Source organism: Ambystoma mexicanum, chromosome 10 (genome assembly GCF_040938575.1).
Source record: "Ambystoma mexicanum isolate Mex_15411 chromosome 10, UKY_AmexF1_1, whole genome shotgun sequence".
NCBI classification, from domain to species: domain Eukaryota; kingdom Metazoa; phylum Chordata; class Amphibia; order Caudata; family Ambystomatidae; genus Ambystoma; species Ambystoma mexicanum.
This window is the reverse complement of record NC_090932.1, coordinates 311971312-311996033: the sequence shown is the minus strand read 5'-3', so window position 1 is coordinate 311996033 and position 24722 is coordinate 311971312. Positions and strand designations below refer to the sequence as shown.

The following is a 24722-nucleotide window of genomic DNA, read 5'->3' as shown; positions in this document are numbered from 1 at the left end:
CGTGAGTTTACTCCATAACAGAGCTCTATTCACCTGCTCGAAGGCCTTTGAGAGGTCGACCCAGGCCCCATACAGGGGTAGTGACCCTTGTCCCTCTGTCTGTTCACTTTCTAGATTGTGAATCAGACCATTCAAAGATGTCGATATACCCTTACGAAAGCCCTTCTGGAAACGAGATAGAATGTTGTGCCTTTCTACCCATAAGGACACTTCTCTCAGTAAGAGTTTCATAAAGAGCTTGCTTTCTATGTCAAGGAGGGCAATAGGACCATGTTAGCCGCTGCTTGACGATCTCCACTCTTAAAGAAAGGAGTGACCAAAGCGACCTTCCAGGATGATGGAAAGGTTTGCCTTCTAAGGATTTCCCCAAATAATCGGTATAATAGATGTGACCACATTTTGGGTTCATTTTTGAGGACTTGATAAGGTAAGCCATTTGGGCCTGCTGCTTTAGAGGTTTAAGATTTAATAATGAGTTCCTCGATATCCCCCTCATTAAAGTTCATTTGCCATGTAATGTTGGAATTATCTTCAACCTTAGCTCCATTAGAGTCTTTAAAGACTTCTGTTAGGTGTTCCACCCACCCTGCTTCAGAAACCAAGTTACATGGCGAGCTTCCAGCACCATACTCGAAGTGGCTAATCACTGACCAGAAGTTTCTTGCGTTCCCAAATTTTAGCAGTTTCAAAACCTGTTCCCCATCCTTTTGTATTTGGGAAGCTTTATGATTATGTGACCAAGATTTATAGTTAATTTTTTCTCTCTTGGCTTCTGCTTTATGGGCTTCTGGGTTCACCCCTGCTGATTTGATGTTACGCATGGCTTTTCTAAACTCTCTTTTCCTTTTCTGCGTCTCCTCATCAAAGACATTAATGTGCTTTTGTTGGATTCTTCCCACTGAATCGTCGGGGTCCAAATAAACTTGGTGAATTCTTTTGGATGACATTCCGTTTCCCAGATAGATCTTGGAGCTTTCTTTAATTGAGTGTTTAAGTTTGCACCTTCGTGCTTATACTTCACCATTCTGATTTTTCCTTTCATACAGTTCAGGGCCTGATTGTTTACATTATTGGAGGAGGTTGTAAGATCAGGAAAGGACAGTTCCAATCTAATGTGGTCACTTCCCCCTGCTTGCTTTATTGTCATAGTATAGGGGATTGTGTGCAAGTATTGGGATACAAAGATGTAATCCAGAGTAGATGAGGATTTACCTCTATGCAAGTTCGCACAAGGCCCCCCTCTGTGCTACCATTTACCATCTTTAAATCCAAAAACTCCACAAAATCCAACCACATCCTCCCATTTTTTGACCCTTTAAACGTGTTTTTTTTTTCTTGACCCCCCTCCCAACTGCAAACAGTCTGTATTTAGGTCTCTGGCTAAGATTACATTAGTATTTCCTGGATCCATTTTGATTTTTTCAAACAATGAACCCAAGGACTCAAGAAAAGAATGTAGTTTTGAACTAGCAGGGTTCCAGTAGATGTTAATTATCACCCAACATAGAACTGTGTTAACACAGTTCAAATATGCTCTACAGGCCTGAATACCTTTACTATTGTCATAGATTGGGGTTATATTGTTACTTGTTTGGTTCTTTAGGGCAATCAGGAGACCACGCGCCCGTCTCCATTTATCCTTTTGTATTGCTGGTAATGAAAACATTGTAAACCCTTCAATATTTATGGGGTTTACTAACCATGTTTCTTGCAATAAAACTAAGTCTCCAAACTCAAATAGATGATTGCGCATACCCCTTGCCTTAAAGGTGCTGGAGCCCCGCGTGTTCCAACTAATTACATTGAGACTCCTTTTTCTAAAGCTGCTGTGAGCCTACGCCCAGTTTCTGCAAAACCTGGGAGAGAATTTCTGGCAATGTATTTCCTTGAGGGAGCTGCCCCTTCATTCACCCTCTTTCCTCATCTTCCTTCACCTCCTGGGAATTGCTGCCCCTTTGCAGATTTCTGGAAGGTACTTCTTTACTGCTATGATCTCTACCATTGCCCCTGGACTCATTGATCGAGACCTCCAAGCCAAGGAGCTTGAGTTCCTTCGATTCGTTCAAAATAGCAGTTTTTGCACCAATTGATGAAAATACCACTTCTACCAGAAAGGGGTCTTGGGCCAAAGGAAACATTACAGAGTCAATATCATCTGTGGAAAACAAGTACACATTTTTGACTTTTTTAGTGATTTGCAAAATCACAGAGCGACTAAGTGATTTGTAATGTTTGTCCTTGGATAAAAGTCTAAGCCAAACCCTTGGGATGGTAAAGTCTTTTGGATTGTTCAATGCGGATAACATAGGTGTTTCAACCGTTACTTGAGTTAGAGAGTTATGCTCTTCTTGCAAAGGTTGTGCATTAAGCAATACAAATTTCCCTTGACCATTTTGAGTGTCATTTGCTTTTAATGGTCTTGCAATATCAATGTCCAATGTTGTAGGGTCCCTTGTAAAGTATTGCTCAACCAGATGCTTAGTAGTGTTATTTTTTGCAGTTGTTCAAAGAATTGGAGCCAACTTTATATTTGCTCCACTATGTGTGGATGGTGTTTTACTTAGCGCGATACCTTGCTTCACCAAGGAAGAATTTTGTTTGCGAAAATATTGGTGCCCATCTTACTATGCCAGGCAGCTTATTTTTTTAGCAATTTGAGACTGGCAAGCTTCCAATATTATTCATGCCCAATGGAGCTTCTAAATTGCCTTTTAAAATGGTCTTCATATCTGTTTGAAGACCAATGCTCACATTAACAGTTCCCACAATGTCTTTCGTGCTGGCGCTGAGAATATTTGTAACCCTTTTGTTGCTGTTTTTGGTTTTCCCCTGGTTGCCTACTTCTTTTCTCACTCCAGATATTATCAGTGGGTCATCTGCAACCGGGGTTTCAATCCCCTCATTTCCTTTATTGCTTTTATTGGTAGAGGAAGGAATCTCCTTAATCTGCGTAGGAGAGTCTGTGCTAACAATCGTAATATCATTTGCTTTTTTTGATTTGTACTGATGTTTCTTAGCTCTAGGTTCCCCCATATTTTACCTTTTTCTCCCAGCTTGACGTTTTCTCATATTTCTTCCTCTAGAACTCTGACTGTATGCTGGTTGCCAATCTGGCTCGAGGACTCCCTTTCCTTCTAAATCCGCCACAGGTTGATCTTCCGCAGTCTCCGGGATGGCTTCTATGTCACCCACTACCGCATTGGCCAACCGCCGGAACTCCTCCAGTACAGATTCTGACAGGGGTGTATCATCGAAGCACTGGTTTGGAGTGTTGCCCAGCTCTTCTTCCACTGCATATGGAGCGGATTTGGTTTTCAGGATATGGATGGCCTCTCACAGGAGAGTATTACTCTCCTCCTTTGTTTTGTCTTTGTTATTTAGCATGATCTGAATAGAAGAAATGTCAAGACCCTGCTTGACCAGCTCTAGTCGCATGTCTTTAAGTGAAGACAGAACATTAGTATTAATAGTAAAAGTGAGGCCAAGCAGCGTAGAATCACAAAGGGCCATCTTGTTTGACAATTCCATAATCAGGAACCGGTGGCACAGGGTCTGTTCCTTTTTTTTTGGGGGGGGGGCTTTTTTGGGGTGGCTGTAGGGGACACGCCCACAACTTCTGCTCACAATCTAGTGAGCAAGTGTGGGTGGGACACCCTTGCAGCCCACCTTTTTTTTGTTGGCTTTTTTGGAATGGCTGCGAGGGACACCCCTGCAACCCCTGCTCACAATATGGTGAGCAAGGGCAAGGAGGACACCCCCGCAGCCTCTGCAGCCCTTAGCACTGCATGGGTGATTTGGTCAAACTTTTCGGCCGTTCAGAATTTTTCGAATGGCTGAAATTCCGTCAAATCCCCCATTCAGTCTAATAAACTCTGTAATTTTGGGTGATTCCAAGGCATTTAGGGTCCAGTTCATACCTATTATAAACTCCCCTGAGGGCTCCTAAGCCAACTAACCAAGGTATTCAACCCACCTCTGACCCATCTTGTTGTATCATGCCTGTCTCTGGTGTTGTATCTGGTGATGTCATGTGGAATGTTTGTGTGTGGATGATAGAATATTCTTGGTGAGTGTTCTATTCAGTGACAGTTACTGCTGGCTGACCCTGGGATTTGGGAGCCGGTGTCTGTCCACTACTTATGTCCTTAATGTCTTCATGTGGAACTGTAACTATTAAGCTGGAAATAAACTTACATGAAGTTAATCTAAAAAGCCTGGAACCTGCTTTTTAACAATGGCGACGAGTCGGTCCTTGGTAACGCGCGTGCCACAAGCTGAAGCACTGAGGACCCTGCTGCGGGGGGTGCAGGAAGGACAAGCTGATGGAGAAGGACAACACCGCCCCCAGAAACCGTAAGTCCCATCACCCAGGGGCCCAAGGGGTCGTCAGGAAGAAGTCCTGACACGGTCCCCACAGTGCAAGGGGAGCCGCAGGGAGAAAGCCCCATTGTCGTCTGGGACCAGCGCTCATGGTGAGCTTGTGGAGTGTGGGGAAGCTGGGACCCAGGAGGTGGTCAAGGAAACACCCAGACATGCTCCGTAGCAATAGGATGGAGAGCTGATGGACAGGGGCCGGTCAAAGTGTTGGTGCCCATAACATTTGCTTGAATGTGCCTTTTGACCCATGTCCCAGATGGAGTCTTAAACTCCATAACGGGAAGCCATCATGAGGGGGGAACCTGCTGGAGGTTATGAATTTTAAGGGTGCTCACATGGACTAAAGCCTGAGCTCTGGAAGGGGGAGCTAACCCAATGGTAAATTGGAGACGTTAAGCTGTTGTTAGAACGTCTCCCACAGTTTATGAAGAAGACACAGGCACTGTCCGGTTTGCTGGTTTTGTCTCTAGCACACGAGAAAATGAGATTTTGGGTTGCTGGGTAATGTGTGGTGAAGATTTCCATACCGGTACCTGACATGCTGATCGTCTCTCAATGGGAGTTATGCACGGCTCCGTGGCGTGTTTGTGACTGATGACGTCACACTGAAGACTGGGGAGTTGGCGAAGGATGGGAACACTTTGCTGTTAACGTTCTACTGGCGTATTATGTAAATGCCGTTCTATGGAAGCTGGGGTGGCCTGTGCAGCAATGGAGTGACACATGACTTCCTGGTTAAAGTAAGGGACACTGCGCGCTGCACGTGATCAGGAAACCTTGGGCATCCAATCCCTGAGCCGGAGAATCTGGATAACGTTGTCTCCGGAAACGTGATGTCGATAGCAATGATGTCGTATTGGGAGCGGTTTTATGTGAAAGATTCTTGCGTGGCACTGGTATTGGCTTCGTCTCCAAGGCGGATTGCGTCAAGCATTGTGGAGTTGTCGAGTTGTCGTGTTGTCGTGAGTGAGGAGGTGTTCTCGGCTCACTGAGGGTTCGAGCCGATCCCACTGAGAACATAATGACTTGTAGGACCTAAACCGCATGTGCTATAATCGGCATGGCAGAGATGTGGATGATCAGAGAGTTGCCTCTGCCTCAGGAAAGGAGGCGGCAATGTGATGAACCCATGCCGCTCCGTCTCAACTAGTGAGACGTCGAGTAGCGGCCAGCAATTAAGGTGACATTTGCAGGCAATGTCATTATGGAGGGCATGGATGGGGATATTTAGAATGCAGTCTTAATTAAACTAGTTATATCTGCAGTGGAATGTAAAAAGGATACTGTTGCGACAGTTTGGTATTGAATTGTGGATGTCATTTTCGTGATCTCTTACATACTGAGTGGTAAGGTCATTTTTATGGAGATGTGTTTTTGGTTATTTGGCATAATTTCTTCTAGAAATTACAAGTTTGATACCAGTTTATGGGGTTGAGTTGTGCGTTTGTAAGATAGACCTAATCTTTTTGAGGAATTGCAGGTTTGGAATGGAGAGCAACCTCACACATGGACTTCTGCTTGCAAAAAGGTGTTATTGTGTTGGTGTAAAGCATGCACATATCAATGTGTTTCTATGTGATGGATAAAATTAACGTTTTTTTTTAGGATTTGCAGCATTTATAGTTGCAGTAAGCAACATGGACTGGTAGGGATTTCCTTAGAGCCCGAATGGCTATGGACATTTAGGTTGTGATGGTGCCTAGTAATGGCTATGGACCTTTAAGTCCATTATAGTGTGGATTTGGTGTTTTGCTTCATTTATAGCGAAATATGGTTGTGGCATTTCATAGTTTTTTTTGGATGCATGTTATCAATCTGACTTGTATAATATTGTATATAAAATGCAATTTCTGTATGCGGATGGGGAGAGAGTCAGGGAGAGCTGGGTAACGGATTCAACCTGGTTGATTCTTGGGTAATGTGTGCTTGGTATGGGTAACGGATTCAACTCACAGTTAGCATGGGTTATGCGTGATGTTCTGTTTTTGGACATGTTGTTAATTCTTGGGTAATGTGTGCTTGGTATGGTTTGGACAATGTTGTATGGTGCCATGAAGTTTACATGAAACGGTGTACTCATGTTAGGTTATTGGTAAAAGTTGAACTGCTAGGATGTAGTTCTAGAGGGGGTAGCGCCCATGCTTTTGCAGTACAGGAGAATGCTTGTCTTTTAACTTTGGAGTTGGGTTTGGTTGATGAGTTTAATTCATTTGCTAGGTAAAGTTTGAACGACTAAGTTGGTTATTTTAAGGGGAGGTAGCGCCTTCTCTAAGGTTTCTTAACCTTCTCATCATATTGGACTGTTGGTAGCTGACGTTGAAGGGGTAGCTGGGGACGCCTAGTAATGACCCGGTGATAGTGGGAGTGGTATGTCCATACCTGGTGAGTAAATTATTTTCTATGTTACTTGTGATTTTTAATTGTGGATTTTGTCTTGCTTCTTGGTTTTCAATAGTTTGACTTGGGTGAGGATGTCATTCTTGCTAAATATACTGTTTCAGTTTTTACCAATTTCTGATGTTCGCTTTGGGAGTATGTGGCCACTGCTCTCAATGTGTTTGGAGGGATTGTACATCTTGGTATGGTGCGGTGTGTATGGTGTTGAGTCCATGGGTGTTTCTGTTGGTTTGAGTGATGTTCAGTGTTTCCAGTCAGTACTCCCTGTTGATGTGAGGTTGTGGTTTTGGAGACTTTGAGGTCTTAGTTCTCTAGAGTGGCAGTCTAGAGATCTGCTGGAGATTCCAGGGTGGCAGCCTGGACACCCGCGCTGTTGTAGGCGGGGCAGGTGGCAGGAGGCCAAGCAGTTGTGTGGTGGTCAGGAATGTAGGTGATGTTGCCCAGGTCAAGGTTGGTCGGTCATGGGGTGAGAGCCCAGTTGATTGTTTGTGGCAGGAACAGGCAGATGGATGATAGTATTTTGCGAGGGTATTTGATTTGCGGTTTGTCAGGGTGTGATGTTTTTGTTGGTTGGGGTTGCCTGTGGAAGTGTCCGTTTTCAGTTGAGTGTCATGTGGAATGTTTTTGGAAGGTGGTAGTTTGATGTGGTGTGTGACTTGTTTTGTGCAGGTTAGGTTTGTAAAGGAGAGAGGTGTGTTGTATCGTGCCTGTCTCTGGTGATGTATCTGGTGATGTCATGTGGAATGTTTGTGTGTGGATGATAGAATATTCTTGGTGAGTGTTCTATTCAGTGACAGTTACTGCTGGCTGCCCTGGGTGATGGGAGCCGGTGTCTGTCCACTACTTATGTCCTTAATGTCTTCATGTGGAAATGTAACTATTAAGCTGGAAATAAACTTACATGAAGTTAATCTAAAAAGCCTGGAACCTGCTTTTTAACACATCTGTCAAGGAGGACCATACTGTGAGGGGGTGCAACTGTGAACGGGGGCTTTTGGAAATAGCAGTTACAAATAAACTGCTTCTAGTCTTGTTGGAGCCTCAGCGGAAGGGAGGAGGGACCACTCAGGGGGAGTCTTGCTGTGTTCAACCTGCTGGCATGGAGCCCCTTAATTCATCACTAGAATGCTCCGTCAACCAGGATACTCCCGGGCTGTTTGCCCTCGAAGAAAATGCAAAAAGCTATAGTTGCGACCATGTGAGACCCCTCCTGGCTATCGCGCCTTGTGAGCCTAATGTTTATACCCACTCCCAGGCGATGCAGCCGCAGCCAGAGAACCAATTGCAGTACATTATGCCTGGCAAAGCCCCTGACCCCTATTCAAAGTCCATTGTACTGGAGCCCCGTGAGCAATGCACAACGGGACTTCAATAACCTAGCATGAAGGAATCCAGAGCACACAGTCATTGTCTCAGGGGAGCATGTCTAAGCACCATGAAAATGGGGGGCTAAGAAGTGCTACAATATTCCTCCATGGGGTACCCAAATTGCCTGCCAATAAAGGAGAACCAACGGATACCCTATTTAACAAATGTTTACACTGGCTTTGCATGACCGGGGGTTGTGCTTTTGTATCTAAGGAAACCGTGGTGGGTTGTTATAGAATATCTAGCGAGAGGGATAGCCCCCATGATTCTGTAAAATTGTTTTTTCGGGATCAGAGAGTGACCAGAGTTGTCCTGGGTATATTGGGGAGTTATGCTCGGATTGCTATTAAGGGGATTGCAATTAGCCCTTGCCCTCACCCTGAAAACGTTGGCCTACCTGGAAGTATGCTAATTAACCAGGCTCTAACTGGTGCGAACCTCACACCCTTGGGGACAAAGCCAACTGGGAAGCATCGTGGGTCTGGTCCTGTGGAGCCTTGAATCGTGCCTTTATTAAATAAGGGTTCCGCCTTATTTCTGAACTTTTGTGCCCTCGCTGGCTTTCTCTTTTTCTGTTATTTTCTATTTGTTCATACTGTTTTTTTCTCTTTTCCTTTGTTTCCTTTGATATGAGGATAAGATATATTATGAAAACTCAAGCAAATGTTTTGTGTTAGGATGTACTTTGATGGCCCGTCGGCTGAATAAAGTTATTTTGATTGATTGATTGCCAATAGTCCAGTCTGGAGCCAATAAGTGCTCAGCCTCGGGTCATACAACTGTCGGTAAAAAGAAATGGTCTGCCGGCATTAATGAGCTTGGAGCTGTGTGCTGCTGACGATGCTGACATTGACCTGCCTAGTTAGAGATAAGGTGGTGTCTAGGTGTACACCTAGGGTCTTGACAATTTTGCAGACTGGATGGTATTGCCCTTGATGTGGAATGATTCATATGCAAGCTGGGTCTAGTTTACTGAGTGAGTTGTTTGTGCCGACAAGAAGGATCTCCATCTTGCCATTTAGGCAAAGAATGTGGGAAGCCACACAGGCTTGAATATTTTGGAAAGACTGTTTGTAGGACGAGTAGGTCGGATGAGTAGGTTCCAGTAAGAGGGAGAAGCATCTGTGTGTCATCGGCGTAGTATTTGTAGGCTGTGCCTCAAGCATCCAGCAGGTCAAAGGGGGGCTTAGTTTAGATATTGTAGAGTGTGAGGGGGGTGCAGGATCCTTGTGGGATGCAGCAGGTGACCGGGGCAGCAGAGGCTGAGGCTGTGGCTGAGAGAACCCTCATAGTTCTCTCTGACAGGAAATGGGAAGTCGAGGAGATGGCTTCAGGAGAAAAGTGAGCTGCTGAGGCAAGTTAGTGGCACAGGATTTGGTGATCCAGCAAATCAAAGGTGGCCGACAGGTCAAACAAGAAGAGAAGGGCTACATTACTAGAGACTTTGATTTCACCCATTTTGTTTTTTTAATCTAGTAAATTTGTTTCTGTGCCGTAGCCAGGTCGGAAGCCAGATTGGCACAGCCCTAGCAGGTTGTTAGATTCCAAGAATGCCTGGATCTGTAGGTATGCTGCATGGTCCAGGATCTTGAGGAGAAAGGGGACAGTGGTGATGGGCCTGTAGTTTGTAGAGATGTCAGGGTCTAGCGTAGATCTCTTGCAACCACGACTCCTGGGTTCTGGCGACCGGAATCAATGGTGGGAAAACCAACCTCTGATGACCCTCTGAAGACCTGCCAGTCTGAAGAGAAATCGGAATATGGGGTGAGTTACAGCAATACTTACCTGCCCCCTATGTCCACCTGTAAAAGGTTTGAATACTTTTAAATGTTTTACCCTTGTCTGGCTTCGGCAATACTTGTTGCCGAAAGCCCTCTGAAAACTGGGGACAGTTTTATTTATTAGAATAGATACTTAATTGACTTTTAGAACTGATTTCCTATCCACAAGAACCTCCTCCTAACTCTTTTTGCGAGCTCATAAAACTACTGGAAACATTGTGAACTTTGAGGGCACAAGGCCCCAGTCAACTTAGGGTTGTACTTTTAAATTTAGGGTTGAATTCTTATGGACCGCCGTTGGAAATATAACCATTAACTTTCTTTTCAGTATTGTGGGGTGGTGGTATTGTGGTTGTATTGCACTGGTTACAGGGCTGTTTATATGTATTTCAATATGAGTGCTATGTGATATTATTACTTGCTTATAGTTATTTGTATAGTGTTTGCTAGCCATAAATAAATATTGTGTTTTTATAACTACTTTTCTAAGTGTTATGCTTGATTACTTATCTTGTGGACTCAATACGGACCCTTTATAAGGCTCACCCTTCCTGAGACTTAGCCTTGACCACTCTCCATGCAACCTTGATTGGTTTAGCTACAGCACCCAGAGTTGCCCCTTTTCACTAACTAGGTTGGCCTCCTATACATTGGTTCACCAAGCCAAAGTACAGAAATACAGTCTACAAGGCACTGAGCAGACGTTGGGAATGGTTGGCCCCACCAGTCAAAGGGTCGAAGTACCACCAAAGGATTTCTAAAGATCAATAGCCAGACAGGGCTCCATCGGGACTGCAGCAAAAGTTTGTCGCTTGGATGCTTATGGTCTCGTGCCGAAGGGATGGCGCCAAGCAGTTTGGGCTGGACTACCCCTTTTGGGGTGGATCCAAGCCTGATTTGCATATGGTCTTTCCCCTTTTGTAATGTCTTGGCAGGCCAAGAACGATGGTCTGGAGGGTTGCCCAGGGCAATGACTGAGGTTAGGATTAATTTTAAACTTTCCAGCCATCACCTTTTTTGTTTTGCTGTAGTCACCTCGAATGGGACGGGTATGCCCAGATGTGGGTTCTGGGCCTGCTGGGCCTAGAGACCCAAGCTACTCGTCACAGATGATGCCCACGCGCCATGTTTGGAGATGCTTGTGGTCTCCTGCAGAGGGGATGTGACATAGCAGCTCGGGCTGGCCTGCCCCTTTTGGGGTGGGACCAAACCTGATTTGCATATGGTCTTTCCCCTTTTGTAATGGCTGGGCAGGTGAAGAATGATGGTCTCGGGGGTTGCCCAGAGCAATGCCAGAGGTTAAGATTAATTCAAAACCTTCCAACCAGCCCCTCTTTTGTTTTGCCATTGCATATGGAGTTTTAGGTTTTTCTTGTGCCCTTTGTAAGAGTGCACTACCACCTGTGGTGTCACATTTTCTCAGGTTCTGGAGGCCAGCATCACAATCCTTGGAGGGGTAGATTCCAATCTATGGGGCTGATAAACGAGCACCGATGGTGGTTGGCCAATTCCAATCCAGAGAGAGGAACGCACGCAGGTCCATTCGACAAGATCATAGTTACAACAGTTGCCAGCGGTTTAGAGTGGGGAGCAACTTGTCAAGATCTGGTGCACCAGGAACAGTGGGGTCCGAAGGAGAAGTCCTATGCGTCGAATTAGAAGAAACTAGAGGCCATTAACGGGGCCCTTTAGGACAGTGACCAACAGGGCTGTTCTGATCAGAACAGACAATTTGGCAGTGGTATCATACGTCAACCACCAGCCCTGGGATCATTGGGGTGAAGGTTGGTCATTGGGAAGCAAGTCACAGGGTAGCCCTACAGGCGAACCATGTCAGGGGTGTAGAGAACACAGTGGCAGACCATAACAACAGGTTTTTCCATGTTCCCAAGAAGTGTCTCTACACCTACACTTCTTCTAAAAGATATGCCACTGGTTTGCTACTCCAGTTCTAGATCTGTTTGCCACGCCCGAGACAGCTCGGCTTGGGACATTTTTCTCCAGATTTCCATCCCACAGGGGTGGATGCATTGAATATAATTACTTACCAGTGATCTTCTTTACTCCTAGTCTTACTCCTCGTTGTCACAGTACTGACTTCCTGTCCCACCCTTGGTGGAGAGGCCCATGATCCTGGTGGGTAAAATAAAAGGGGGGATTGTGTGTAAAGGGGAGATAGTTATATCTCCCAGAGGAAGAGGGGAGGGAATAAAAAGTTGGAAGAACGGTCCTATAGTGGAGGCTGGAGCCTCATGTGTAAGTACTGTGACGAGGTAGAGTATGACTATGAGTTATGACGATTATTGGTAAGTAATCATAACATTTTTCCAATATTGTTGTCTACTTTTCTGTGTCTATTTATTACTTCTGTGTGTACACGTTAGTAAAGTCCCTTTTTTGTTTATATCACGATGATTGCATATTGCAGAGGCGAGTTTGCGCTGATTTGGCGGTCAGGTTTATCGTTTCGCCCTGGGCGCTATATTGTTTACAAACTGCCATGAGAACTTGATGAAGTTGCAACATAGAAAAGGGACTGTCTTGTACCCTCGCGGCCATCTTGTAGAGGAGGTACCACACCTGTATTCCGTCAATAGATCGACGGAACTCCCTTTAGCAAATTATACAATCTCAGTTTTAAACATCCAAATGTATTTCTGTTCTCGAAGCGAATTGCAGACGTATACGCTGAAATGATAACTCATTTTACAATGTTTGTAAGTAATAGCGGTAGCATGCACGTTGTTTTGTAACAACAAGCGGACGCACTTTTCTTTTGTTTTTTGCATATGACGCTTTCCATTGCAAGTAAACGAGGTGATTTGGCTGCGCACATAAAAAAAAACTACAACTCACAAGACGCAATGCTGTCCTGGCTAAGAAGCATTTAGCAGCCCAGTTAAACTGAAACTGACACGGAGATATGGCCTGGAAAAGTCACATCAGGACCGAGCTCCAGAAGAGGGACAGAAACCAGAAAGTGGGCTACGAGGGACTGCTGGAGACACGTAACTCACACTCATTTACTGTAATATGGTGCTGACTGGGGCATGCTGGGAAATTAGGAGTTGATTGAGACACAAGATTATTTTTTATGGGGGGTGGAGATTCCTGAGGTAGGGACCGTAACGCCGCCTCTTTTTATGACTACATGTTAGAATCTACAGAAAACTGGAAAAGCGCATCCCTCATCCTTATGCAGTAGACGGAGGCATCAGGGGATGTTAGAGACTTTAACCAACTCTTTCAGAGTACTAAAGTGCACTGGTCTTAATTATATATTCTAGTTGGAATGCTTCTCCTTGATCCCTTTTCCTATCACTTGCACTTATTTTTTTTTATTTTACTTGGTTTAATTGTGTAAACAATTTTTACAAGGTTTTGGATCCTTAAGATCAAGAAGGGAAAAGGGAAGAAAAGCTTGATGGGAAAAGAAGAAGCCTTGATAATGATGGGGTGGTACAGTCAAAGAAGGGGGAGCAGAGAGTAGCGGGAGTAAGAAGAAAAGAAAAAGAAGTAATAAAAGGCGAGGAGGACCACAGAGATCCTACTTGTTTCCTGTTACGTAATTTCTCTTTACTTTCCCATCCTTATTGTGATATTAGACCAATGGCACGAAAAAAGCCCACCACTGCTATAACCCAAGACGTCTTTTCCCCATTGATTAGGCGACACCACCATTCCTCTTCATATGTTGCAGCCCGAAGCCAAGGTGGAAGCTCGAAAAGACCTTTTTCCAGATTGGAGAAACCCTTTTATCCTAACTCTCCCATACCCTCTCATCTGGAGAATTAGAGGACTTCCCCACCAGACGTGGCATGATTGCACCCACCGTCCCAGGCTGTGGGAAGCTATCTCCTCTCCGAGGGTAATTGCAAATTCCTGAATAGAGGACCAAGGTGTAGTGTACGAGCAGCTAGCACAGCCGGGCAGTTCATTAGCAGATGTTTAATAGTTTCCACCTCATCCCCCAGTTTGCAGAATCTGCACCCTTCATCTTCTGACATGTTCCTTCTTGACAGAACTTCCTTAGTGTGAATGATATTCAGACGGATTCTCAGGAAGGACTCTCGCACTTTCTTATCAGGACATTTCAACAGGTACTGTTTTGTGGAGTTGACTTTCTGCCAATTCAAAGGCAGATCACGTACCAATTTCGAGGTCGAAGCCTTCTCCAGTGTGTCAATCCAGTCCTGTTCCATAATGCGCACTTTCACCTTTACCGGATTGTTGATGAGTTCGTCACTAGAACTACTCGCCCAATTTAGGAGAGATGTCATTCTTAGTGACCAATCCCGCAGCATTTTACACGACCCTGATACTATTTCCTGGTGTATTTCCTTTAGTATCAGCGGCGGAAAGGGAAGTAACGTTTTTCGATAGAGCATAATTTCGTTTCGAGCCACGATGGAGCTCAACGATTGAAGCGGCACTTATTTATTTAGTCAGTGTGGGTTTATTTTCTGCAATGCACGTAAGCTGCAAGAAGACTGTAAAAGAAGGAATAACCCCACACATCCATATCTTCTACATCCTCATCGTCTTCCTCCCCGTCAGAATCCGACCCATAAGCAGAAGATCGCAAAGGAAAGAATTTAGAAAAGGGATCGGTGGCACAAGCTCTTTTTCAGGTCTCTGAATATTTGGAATTCTCAGAGCAGGTGCCAGTTGGGAAAGGGGTTGGGGTCAGGGGGTTGAGGGGATATGGTAGATGTACTGTTCCCCAGTTTAAACACACGCTAAAGATCGCCCTCCCTCATTTGCTGGAAGTGAATGACGAGGTTTTAAGGGAATGAAAAGACCAAGAAAGGACTGTGTCCTTAGATTCATGGCAAAGATTTGCTTTACCCTCAGAGAGGAGATAGCTTCCCACAGCCTGGGACGGTGGGTGCAATCATGCCACGTCTGGTGGGGAAGTCCTCTAATTCTCCAGATGAGAGGGTATGGGAGAGTTAGGATAAAAGGGTGTACTCCAGTCTGGAAAAAGGTCTTTTCGAGCTTCCACCTTGGCTTCGGGCTGCAACATATGCTTCATACCTGGCGGAGACTGCCTTGGGGTGTGTTAGTTAGAACCCTGACACCGACCTTGTAGTAGGGTGCAGATAATGGACACATTCTGCAGGACCTGAAGGAGCAAATCGAGCTACCCTCAAATCTTACCTATGATTTGGTGAAAGCTGTGCCCATCTCGATGGGTGCAGCAATTGCAGGCCGGTACACGTTCGAGGTTGGCACACAGTCTCATTAAAAATCCACAGCAACAAGGATGCCATTTCATGGGGAAAATGTTGTTTGGAGATGAGATGGAAGGCAAATTCCATAAGGTTTTAAAGGCAGATAAACATGCAGCAAAACTACACAAAACACAAGAGCCTAGACCTGCAGGAGAGACAAAGAAGTGTGGCAAACCCAGCCAGCCCAACAAGGGATTTCGGAAGAGCTGGGGAAAGGGAAAGCAACAGAGCCTGAGGAAAACGGGTAAAGCACTGTCCTGAGTGTGTATGCAGAAGCTCTGATGTTGGGCTCACATTCTTTCATCCTGAGACACCTTGGTGAACTGGATAGTAAGGGAGGGTTACAGGATAGACTTTCTGTCTCCACCCTCCAGTACAGGAGCAATCATCACCCCACTGCCCAAGGGCAGGTCCAAGTGAGAGGCTGTGATGAACAACATCCAGGAGTTGTTGGTCAAGAATTCAATCCAGAAAGTTTCCGAAAGGTCTGGAAGGCTCGGATATTTATTCCATGCGGTTCTGGTGGCTAAACCATCAGGGAAATGCAGACTTCTCATGGACCTGAAAAGATTGCCTCTACATGTGGCCAATTGAACGTTCAAGATGAGAACCTACAAAAAGTAATCCAGATAATAAGGGAAGGGGACTTCCTAGCATCTGTGGAACTGCAGGATGCATACTATCCTTTTCCCATTTGGAAGGCCCATCGGAGATTCCTGAGGTTTGCAGTGGGGAACCGGCACTATCAATTTCAGGCTCTCCAATTCGATCTCAAGACTGCCTCGCAAATCTTCACGAAAATACTGGGGCCAGTGCTAATGACTCTCAATTCATAGGGAACCCAGCCCCTGCCCCTATTTGGATTGGCTTATCAGGGACTCCTCCTAGGAGGAGCTGCTGCAACAGGTGGCCATTACGTGCAATACCTTGGAAAAGGTGGGGTTCATCTTGAACAAAGCATCTACATCTCAGGACCTCACCTTCATTGCGGTTTGCTTTTGGACAGCCATGTGCAGGGCGCTGTTGCTGGTGATAAGAGCGGTCCAAATTCAGAACCTGATCCATTCTTTGATGGGTCAGTGGCAGTCCACTGCAAGATTTATTTTTCTGCAGACCCAGGGTCATATGGCCTCCTGTGTGATCTTGATCCCTTGGGCCTGGTTGCATATGAAGCCCCTACTTCCACTGTCCATTCACGGTTACCACTGATGCCAGCAAGCTGGGGTGGAGAACCTCAGTAGCACCCCTCATACATCAGTAAAAGCGGACGGCACTGGAGGCAGCCCACTCCTCCAACTGGAGGGAGCTGACAGCAGCAGACAGGGCTCTGCGGGTGTTTGGATCAGTTTTCTAGGGGAAGGCAATAGTTCTCAGAACAGACAATAACTCTAACATAGCTTATATAAACCGGCATGGGGGAACCAGTCCGAGAGGTTTGGAAAGTTTGGCAAATTCCCTGAGGAAATGGGCGAAGGCGCACCTGTTTTCTTTAATGGCGTTTCATATCAAGAGTGAGTAGAATTTGGTGGTGGACCATTTGAGGAGGGTTTTCCCGTCGGGCATGTTTCAGTTGATTTGTTAGCAGTTTAGGACACCAGTGCTGGATTTGTTTGCTTCCCCTCTAACTGCGAAGGTGGAGAGGTTTTGTGCCAGGGTCCCTTGTCAGGGGGGGCCGTGGTGCACAGATGCTATAAATATCAATTAGACAGATGGCCTGTTGTATGTTTTTCCTCCTCGCCCGTTGATTCTGAGAGTTGTGGTAAAGATCAGGGACTCTGCAGTAGAAGTGGGTCGCCTGGTGACCTTCTGGCCTAGGAGATTGTAGTTCCCATTGGTAATGGAGCTAGCGGTTGCTCCAGTGTTTCTGCTGCTGACCTCCCTGTGTCAGTTGATTCTGGGGGGTGCGAAGAATGATGTCCAAACTGCCTCGTTGTGGGGCTTAGAAACTGAATGCGAAAGATTGCAGAGGCTGCGTCTGAACCCGTTGTTGGAACATAGGGTACATTGTGCTAGTAAACTGGCTACCTTAAAGGTGGATGATAGGAACTCGAGTAATTTTTCGAAGTGGTGCTCTAGAATGGGGTGGTTTGCTCTGCATTGTCCCACTATGGTTATTCTGAATTTTTTGAATGAGGAATTTGACATGGGATTGGGTCTGCCTAATTTACGGGCCCAATGATCCTTGGGAGAGAGAAAGAGAAAATTAATATCTCGTGAATAAATTGTTGAAGGGGTTTACTAATTCCAGATTTTGTCAAGTTTCACAGCTTCTTAAATGGGACTTGCCATCGGTTTTGAAGGTGTTTCAGGACGCTTTCAGCCTTTGTAGGAGATTGACTTGAAGTTTTGACACTTAAGGCAGTGTTCCTAGTGGCAATCACCTCAGCGAAGAGCAGTGTGGGAAATTGGGGCTCTTTTGTGTAAGGCTCCCTAATTAGATATACAAGCAGATGCGTTCTATTTGACATCTGACCCGGCTTTTCAACCCAAGGTGGTCTCATAGTTTAATTTGGCACAATGGATTGCCCTTCCTTCCTTCAGGCCCCGAGATCACCAGAAAAAGTGAGGTGACATACTCTGGATCTAAGATAATCCATTCTTATGTATCTGGGCAAACTGCATGCATGCGCGTTTCGGATGGTCTATTTAACACCTTTAGGTGGTGCAAAACCGGATAGGAAAGCCACTGTCCCTACTATCAGTCGCTGGATAAGGGATGTGATTAAGCTGTCTTACGATGGATCCAGCCATCGCCTTCCTAAAGGGGTTCAGGGACCCTCTACGTGAGGAATGTCAGCTTCAGTGTGGATTTACAGAACATTTGTATGGCTGCGATTTGGCCAGATCTCAACACTTTTACGAGATACTATTGCTTGAATTTGCACATAGAAGTGGCATCCTCGCTTGGTAGGGGCTTTCTGGGGGCTGGCACTTCATTATTCGATTGTTTGACTAAACCTTTAAATAAAGTGGTGGCACTGTCTGCACACAGGATCCTTCTGGTCATTCTGATTTCTCAACCCATTCTATAGGAGCTTTGGTATGCCTCCTAAGTAAGTATTGGATGGGAAAGAGGGACGTGGACGTCATTATATGATTACTTACCAGTAATCTTCATTACTCATAGTAGTGCTCTTTTCGCAGTACTTGCGACCCACCTCTCCCTCCTGTTTTGGGGTGGAACGTGTCTCTGCATCTTGGTTGTAAAGTAAAAGAAACTAAGGCATGCTGGGGTAAGGGGAGTTTTTTACTCCCAGGAATAGGGTAGCGGCATGGAAAAGAAGAAGGGTTCCTGTCGGGAAGACTGGTACCTCATAAATAAGTACTGAGAAAAATAAAAAGCAGTACTAGGGGTAATGAAGATTACCGGTAATATATCAGATCATTACAAAAAATGTGTGAGCCCCCTCTATTGAGAACAGGCATGGCCAAATTGCCGGTTCTATGGGATGGTTCCAACTCGGGAGGAACTGCAACCGCATTTTAGCTCATTGTATATTTCACAGAGGAGAAATATCTATTTGTGTATCAGTCTGGTCCCAACCACAAAGGCAGACCAGCACTGACATGCTAGGCAATGTTCCCTGAACAGGAGTACCAACAGCAAACCCAGACTCGAGTTTCACCCTTGTTGGGCATCATCAGTGAGGTGAAGTTGCCCCTCTCTAAGCACAGTACTCGAGGGGCCACCTCTGGAGTACCATTAGTAATTTACGACAAAGGACAAATAATCTGTTCTGTGAGAAGATTGCTAATTTAGGAGGGTCTACAACCACCTTGACCTGCAGAATGGCTTTGATAAATACCTAACCAGTGCTTTAAGTGGGATGTGAAATTTAGGTTGGGGAGGGCTCTATAAAAAAGGGTACAGCTTAAATTTTGAGCATGGCTTAAATAGGGGGTGCAGCTTGACCTAAACTTCATGCTACAAGACCCTGCAAACGTGTATTTTGAGTCATTCAGCATGGTCTGAGATGTGTGAGGGTGTAGGAGTAAGACTCGGACACAAGGGTGATGTGTGGATTGGCAAAGACTTTCATTAATAACAGAAATTGGGGGCGGGGTGTTGGAGGAAATCCTAACTAACCCTACCTCTAAGAGGGGTTTCCTTGCCTCAACAAAACTAGCTAATTGAACTGTCTGTCCAAAGTAAAGTTCACTGTCCTGTGTCCAAATCCTAATCCATCCCTCACTAGCTAATCTCAATAAGGTGAAAAGGGATATGTCTCTTGGCTGTCCGCCTGCAGCCCAGCTTAATAGTTCAAAACAAAAGTTCCTTTAAAAAAAAAGGGTAGAAAAGCAAGTAAAAGTTCCACAAGACTCAAGGGGTTGATTCCTTTCCCTGGAGTCTTTCCAGAATTGTCTCTGTGCCTTCAATGGTCAGGATAGACCCTTATTTTTATTTGGCAGACCTGACTCCCAGGCCCGGCAACAAGGAAGGATGGCCTGCACACCTTTTCCAAGCTGTCTTGAGGGCCCCTGACCCTTTGTGAGCAGATCTGGCTCTGATGTACTGCAATGATGAAGCGTATCCTGGCTACCTCTCCCAAGTAGTGTTGAGGGTCCCTGGCCCTTTTTGAGCAGGCACGGCTCCCAGGTACTGCGACAAGGAAGAATATTCTGGTTCTCTCTCCCAAGCTGTGCTAGTCTTCTTCTCAATTGCGGTGGGTACCAGACACTCCTTGGTCCACCTTCCTGCCAAGTAGGGTACTTGATGTTCTCGGTCTCACTGTTCTCTCTTTCTGACTTCACTTTCACCCACAGCCTTGATTTACTATTCTGCCAAGATCTCTGAGTGTCACTTATACTTGTAAGCCTTGTATTCCTCTTTATTACTGTTCAGGGGGTGTTACCACAACATGGGTCCCAGACCCCCTTCACTTGATTGCTCTCGCAGTTCTCTTTATCTGACCTCTCTTCACAGCATATCCTTGGTTTAATCCCCTGCCACGATCTGTGAGTACTGCTTGTACCTTCAAGTTTGTATTCCTTTTCGTTACTGTTTGGGATATGCTTTCCCAATATGTGTCCCAGACCCCCTTCACTTGGTGTCTCTGACCTTGTGAAGATTCCTTCTGTGCTTCACTTCAGGCCTTCCTGGGGAGTCCTCTGCGTCTCCCCAACCCTGGGATTAGCCACCCTAGTACCTGCAGAGTCTCGGCCTTCACCCTCCGGTTGTTTGCGGGTCTCACAGCAGCTTTGCTGCCTCTCTGGCTCACCAGTGCCTTCTCCGGTCGTCCACACGTCTCCTCTGTGGTTCTGTGGTGGCTACTCTGCCCTGCTCTGGCCTCTGCCACTGGTGGGATCCTTCTCCGGTCGGCCTTCTGCTTCGCAGGCCTTCCGAGAGGGCGCCTCTTCCCCAGACACGTCTGCTTGTTTGCTCTGTTGGTCTGCGCATACGTTGCCAGGTTCTCGGCCCATGATGAATGCTGAGCCGAAACGTAGATGCCATCGTTCTTTTCCCTCTCTGCTTTTGAATGCCAGCTAGCCAATAGAATCCTCCAAAAGACTAGAGCATATGTGTTTGTTCTTGTTGGTGATCTTCATTACTCATGGCCTCCTCCTCATCCCAATAGTTCTTACCTGGGATATGCTACAAAAACACATGGGGACATTAGGTATTGTGTAGTGGGTGGGTTTTTGTGGGAAGGTGGGAGGGTCAAAGAGGTACTGCGTCCTCCCGGAATGGTCACTACTCTCAATGGGGTCCTCCCTCCCCATGAGATCCTCCCACTGAGTACCACCCCCAGGGGTACTATCGGCTAGCGCCCACACCTTTCTGGCCACATGAGAATGGGCTTCCCCATTCAAAGCAGTAACGATACCTTGGGATTCGTCTCAGATGGTATTGATTTCATCCAGTCTACATATTGCAAATTAATGTATCTGGGGTTTGATGCTATGTTGCTTTGTTTCAAAGTAAGTATTACTATCAATAGTGTTTATATACATAAATAGCAACCTCAGACAGAGGAATCGTTGAGTTGGCTATACCAGAATCAGGCACTATGAAATGGCACATTAACCCAGATCTCTGCAGCATGCACTAAACACACACCAAGCTATCTTCTTATCCATGGTGGCATACACACCTATCACTATGTATTTCAACTTTGATTATTGCATTTGGTCAACATATTCCCCAGAGAATGGGAATACTGCTACTCCAGTTGTGCAATAATGAATGCACAAAACGGTTGAACTATAATGCGCACTGGATAAATTGATCACATCATAACATAGTTGTGAACAACAGCTGGGGCAGACCGCAATAACTCTTTTGGGACTTGCATCTGTCTCAATACTAGATAAAGCAAGGAGGCAGAGCAGCAATCTCAGTGTGCAAAGCATAGATGAGTTACACAGTGGGAGCTGTCTGGAGTGACGTTCCTTTTGTAGACTAACACCCTGCAATGGCCCTGCTCAAAGGGAATGAGGTGCAAATGGCCCAGGGATCTAATGGACAGGGTAAGTGATGCTCCTTCTTGTCCTCTTCTTGGCGGTCTGTGTTAGTGTAAAAGTTTCATTAGGTATGGGAGACCGATGGCTCAAATATGGTCAGAAGTCAGAGAGGTGTATTCCCCTCATCGGGGCCTGTCGCAAGTAAAATGTAAAAAGTAAAACTATTCCCGTAAAGTAATGGAGCCAAAAAACTACATCTTGAGATAATGCAAACATTTCATCAAAATATATCGTCAAATCCTTGAAAAATAACAATAACAATAAATAAAAAAAAATATTTTAGCTAAATAAAATCAGTATGAAATACAATACTAACAGTAATAAATCTAAAACAGTTTATATGCAAATTGAACTTAGTTTCACCCGCAAAGCTTTTGCTAAGAAATTTGATACTGCAAAGAAACTTCAACATGGATGGAAAGTTTGCATATAAAAAGTCCATCATGAAACGAGTTTGCCTGATACAAATAACAGGGAATAACCACCTATGCATAAAAATTGTGTATTTAGGGCATTCTGGTAAAAAAAATTACAATTGTTTCTTGGGTAGACAACAAGGGCAATGCCTATTGGCAGGTGGTGACCAACTAGCTGAAGTAATCTGTCGGGAACTCGTTCAATCTTAATTCGAGGTAGAATACTAAATTAAATACTGAATGTATTTAGTTTAAATATCGTTCAAGGTCTAAATCCTGGAAACCTAGATTGGTGTGTAGCTGCTTACATCTGAGTTTATACGTAGATTACGTTTAGTTTGCTTTTTACTTCGTGGACATTTTCATATGTAATTATGGCATCTCTGCATGATAAACATGAAAGACCTGAATTGGCAAACAACATTTTTATGACTGTACCATTGCCAGGTTTTGTCCTACACCCCCCCTCCCGGGGAATCCATAACATTCCAAACCATGTCTTTATACCACTCGACAGGTGGTCGTATTCATGTAAATGGAGCCAGTACAAAAGAAAGTGATGAACTTTATCCCCGCTTCCATGAATAGTGGAATTGTGAGAGTACTGATCGGTGGCCTCAGTTTGCTTAGCAAATTTATATTCAATTATATTTAGGTTCTTCAGATTTTTCATGCCCCATAACTTACTTCCATACAAGGCTGCTGGTAATGCTTGAGATGTATAAGCATCTGAAATCACAAGGGGTAAATGACAACCCTGATGATGGTTTTGGGTACCCAGTGCTTCTGTGTGCATTAAAAAAAAAACTGTATTTGCATTGAGGACTCCATTTAACATCCCCGTGGAATCTTCCAAGTTAATTATCTCCGTAAGCAATTCCCCATCTATTCTGAAATTGATTTTTATTAGAATACTGGCATGGTATAGCTACAGTGTTTAGGCGATTAACAATCAACTCTCTGTCCCGGCAGAATTGGGGAACTATCTCTAATTGCTTTTGCAGGCCTGTTCTAGTCTTTCAGATCAGCATTGATATAGTAGTAAACCAGCTTTGCGGTTGCAATCCTGGGAGTGTCAGTTTCTGCAGTAGAGATTTGTGTAGCTAGCTCATTGATGTATAGTGGGAAAAGCAGAGGGGCAAGAACACATTCCTGGCAAACACCACTGGACACAGGCTCGCTATTTTTATTTACCATCTGACCCATCAGTTACAATTTGGAACCATGAACAAACTTAAATTATGTAATCCACTTTCATAACTACTGGAAACCCAAGAGCTGCTTCAGTGATATCTTTCCAGTCAACCCTCAGTGCTACAATGTCATGTTTATTTTTTAAACACTTTTATACAATGCTGGCCCTCCCAGTAGGGTCTCAAGAGTGCTTTACAAAGTTAAAAAGGGAGGAGATGAAAAGGAAGAGTAAGATGGAGAAAGGACAGCAGGGGAGGTAGTCTGACTGTTTTATGTGTAGGGAAAGAGGTACGTTTTGAGGTATTCAATGTACAGGAAGAACAGGAGGGGAGAAAGGGAGCAGGCTTGTGGTACCCTGTACTTCACTTGGGTGGGATTTTTTCAGTAGGGGACATGGAGACAATGAGTGTTCTTTCAACGAGGAAGGAGGTAAATCAGTCAAGAACAGTGTCTGAGATTGTTATCTTGTGGAATAGGATGTTTAGGGGAATGGTGTGGCCGATGGTGGCGAACGATGAGGTGGACTAGAAAGACTGTGTCCTTTTGTCAGTGATGTTGTGAAGGTCATCCAAAATGTAAAGTGTGGCTGTGTTGGTGCTGTGGCTGGGACGAAGACGTGATTGAAAGGGGTTGAGGCGGTTGTTTGTGGTGCTGTGATGTTGCAGTTGGTTTATGATAACGCGGTCCATGATTCTGTTGAGGTATGACAGGATTATAATGTGACAGTAGTTTTCAGGGAGTGTTGGGTGGGGGGATAGTTTCTTGAGGAGATTTGTTCCGTTCAATATTGTGAAGGGGTTGGTGCCATGTGATAGACAGGAGTTGATGGATGTTGAGAGCCTATGTCGAGCCTTGGTGGCGATGCGGCCTGAGCTGGCATGAATCACTGGTGCAGGTTTTTTATTACCGCCGCGAGGTGCCGTGCCTTGGCCCATGGATTTGAATGTGTGCAATGTGTTAGAGGGTTTAGGACTGGGGAGTGACAGCGACTGTGAAAGGCAGGGCTTGTCCGTTGTGTATCATGGAGTTGAAGGGCTCTGTGTTCCATACTGTGATGGTTGGGGGCGTGGTATGGGTGGATGGTGATTTGTGGAGCGACCTGATGATGTTAACAACTTTGTGTGTTTGGTTGGAAACGCATTAGTGCTCTTGGGGTTAGTGGGCAGTTTTGGTGCTGCATATTGCTATCTTGTATTTGGAGTAGCTGTCTTTGAGGGGTGTGTTGGTGAAGGGGCATGTGTTCCGTTTTCAGATGCTTTCTGGGCATCTGGTTTGTTTGATTGTGAAGAGGGGGATTTTTTAACATGACTAATGGTGGTGGTTGTGGGGTTTCTGTGTTTTACAGGGGGAATTTCTTTGAAATGCCTTGGTGATTATGTAGTTGTATTTGTTTAGGTGTAAGGGGGATTGGTGGGATCGGAAGTTGGGATGGTATGAGTGGTGTTAGTGATGTGTTTGATTTGCCTGGCTGGGGGTGAGGGAGGATGTGTGGC

At 45.2% G+C, this 24722-nt stretch overlaps 1 protein-coding gene across 2 annotated transcripts in view; it reads left to right on the top strand.

The window, feature by feature from the left end:
* Positions 1–12729: 12729 nt before the first annotated feature.
* The window catches only part of LOC138491399 (autophagy-related protein 16-like), a 159680-nt gene continuing 147687 nt past the window's right edge, over positions 12730–24722 (top strand). Inside the window, exon 1 of one of the 2 annotated variants that reach the window (XM_069617906.1) lies at positions 12730–12931. In XM_069617906.1, coding sequence (XP_069474007.1) covers positions 12847–12931 — 85 coding nt within the window. In that variant the 5' untranslated portion in view covers positions 12730–12846. The remainder of the gene's footprint in view (positions 12932–24722) is intronic. The other variant, XM_069617905.1, reaches the window with a different exon arrangement.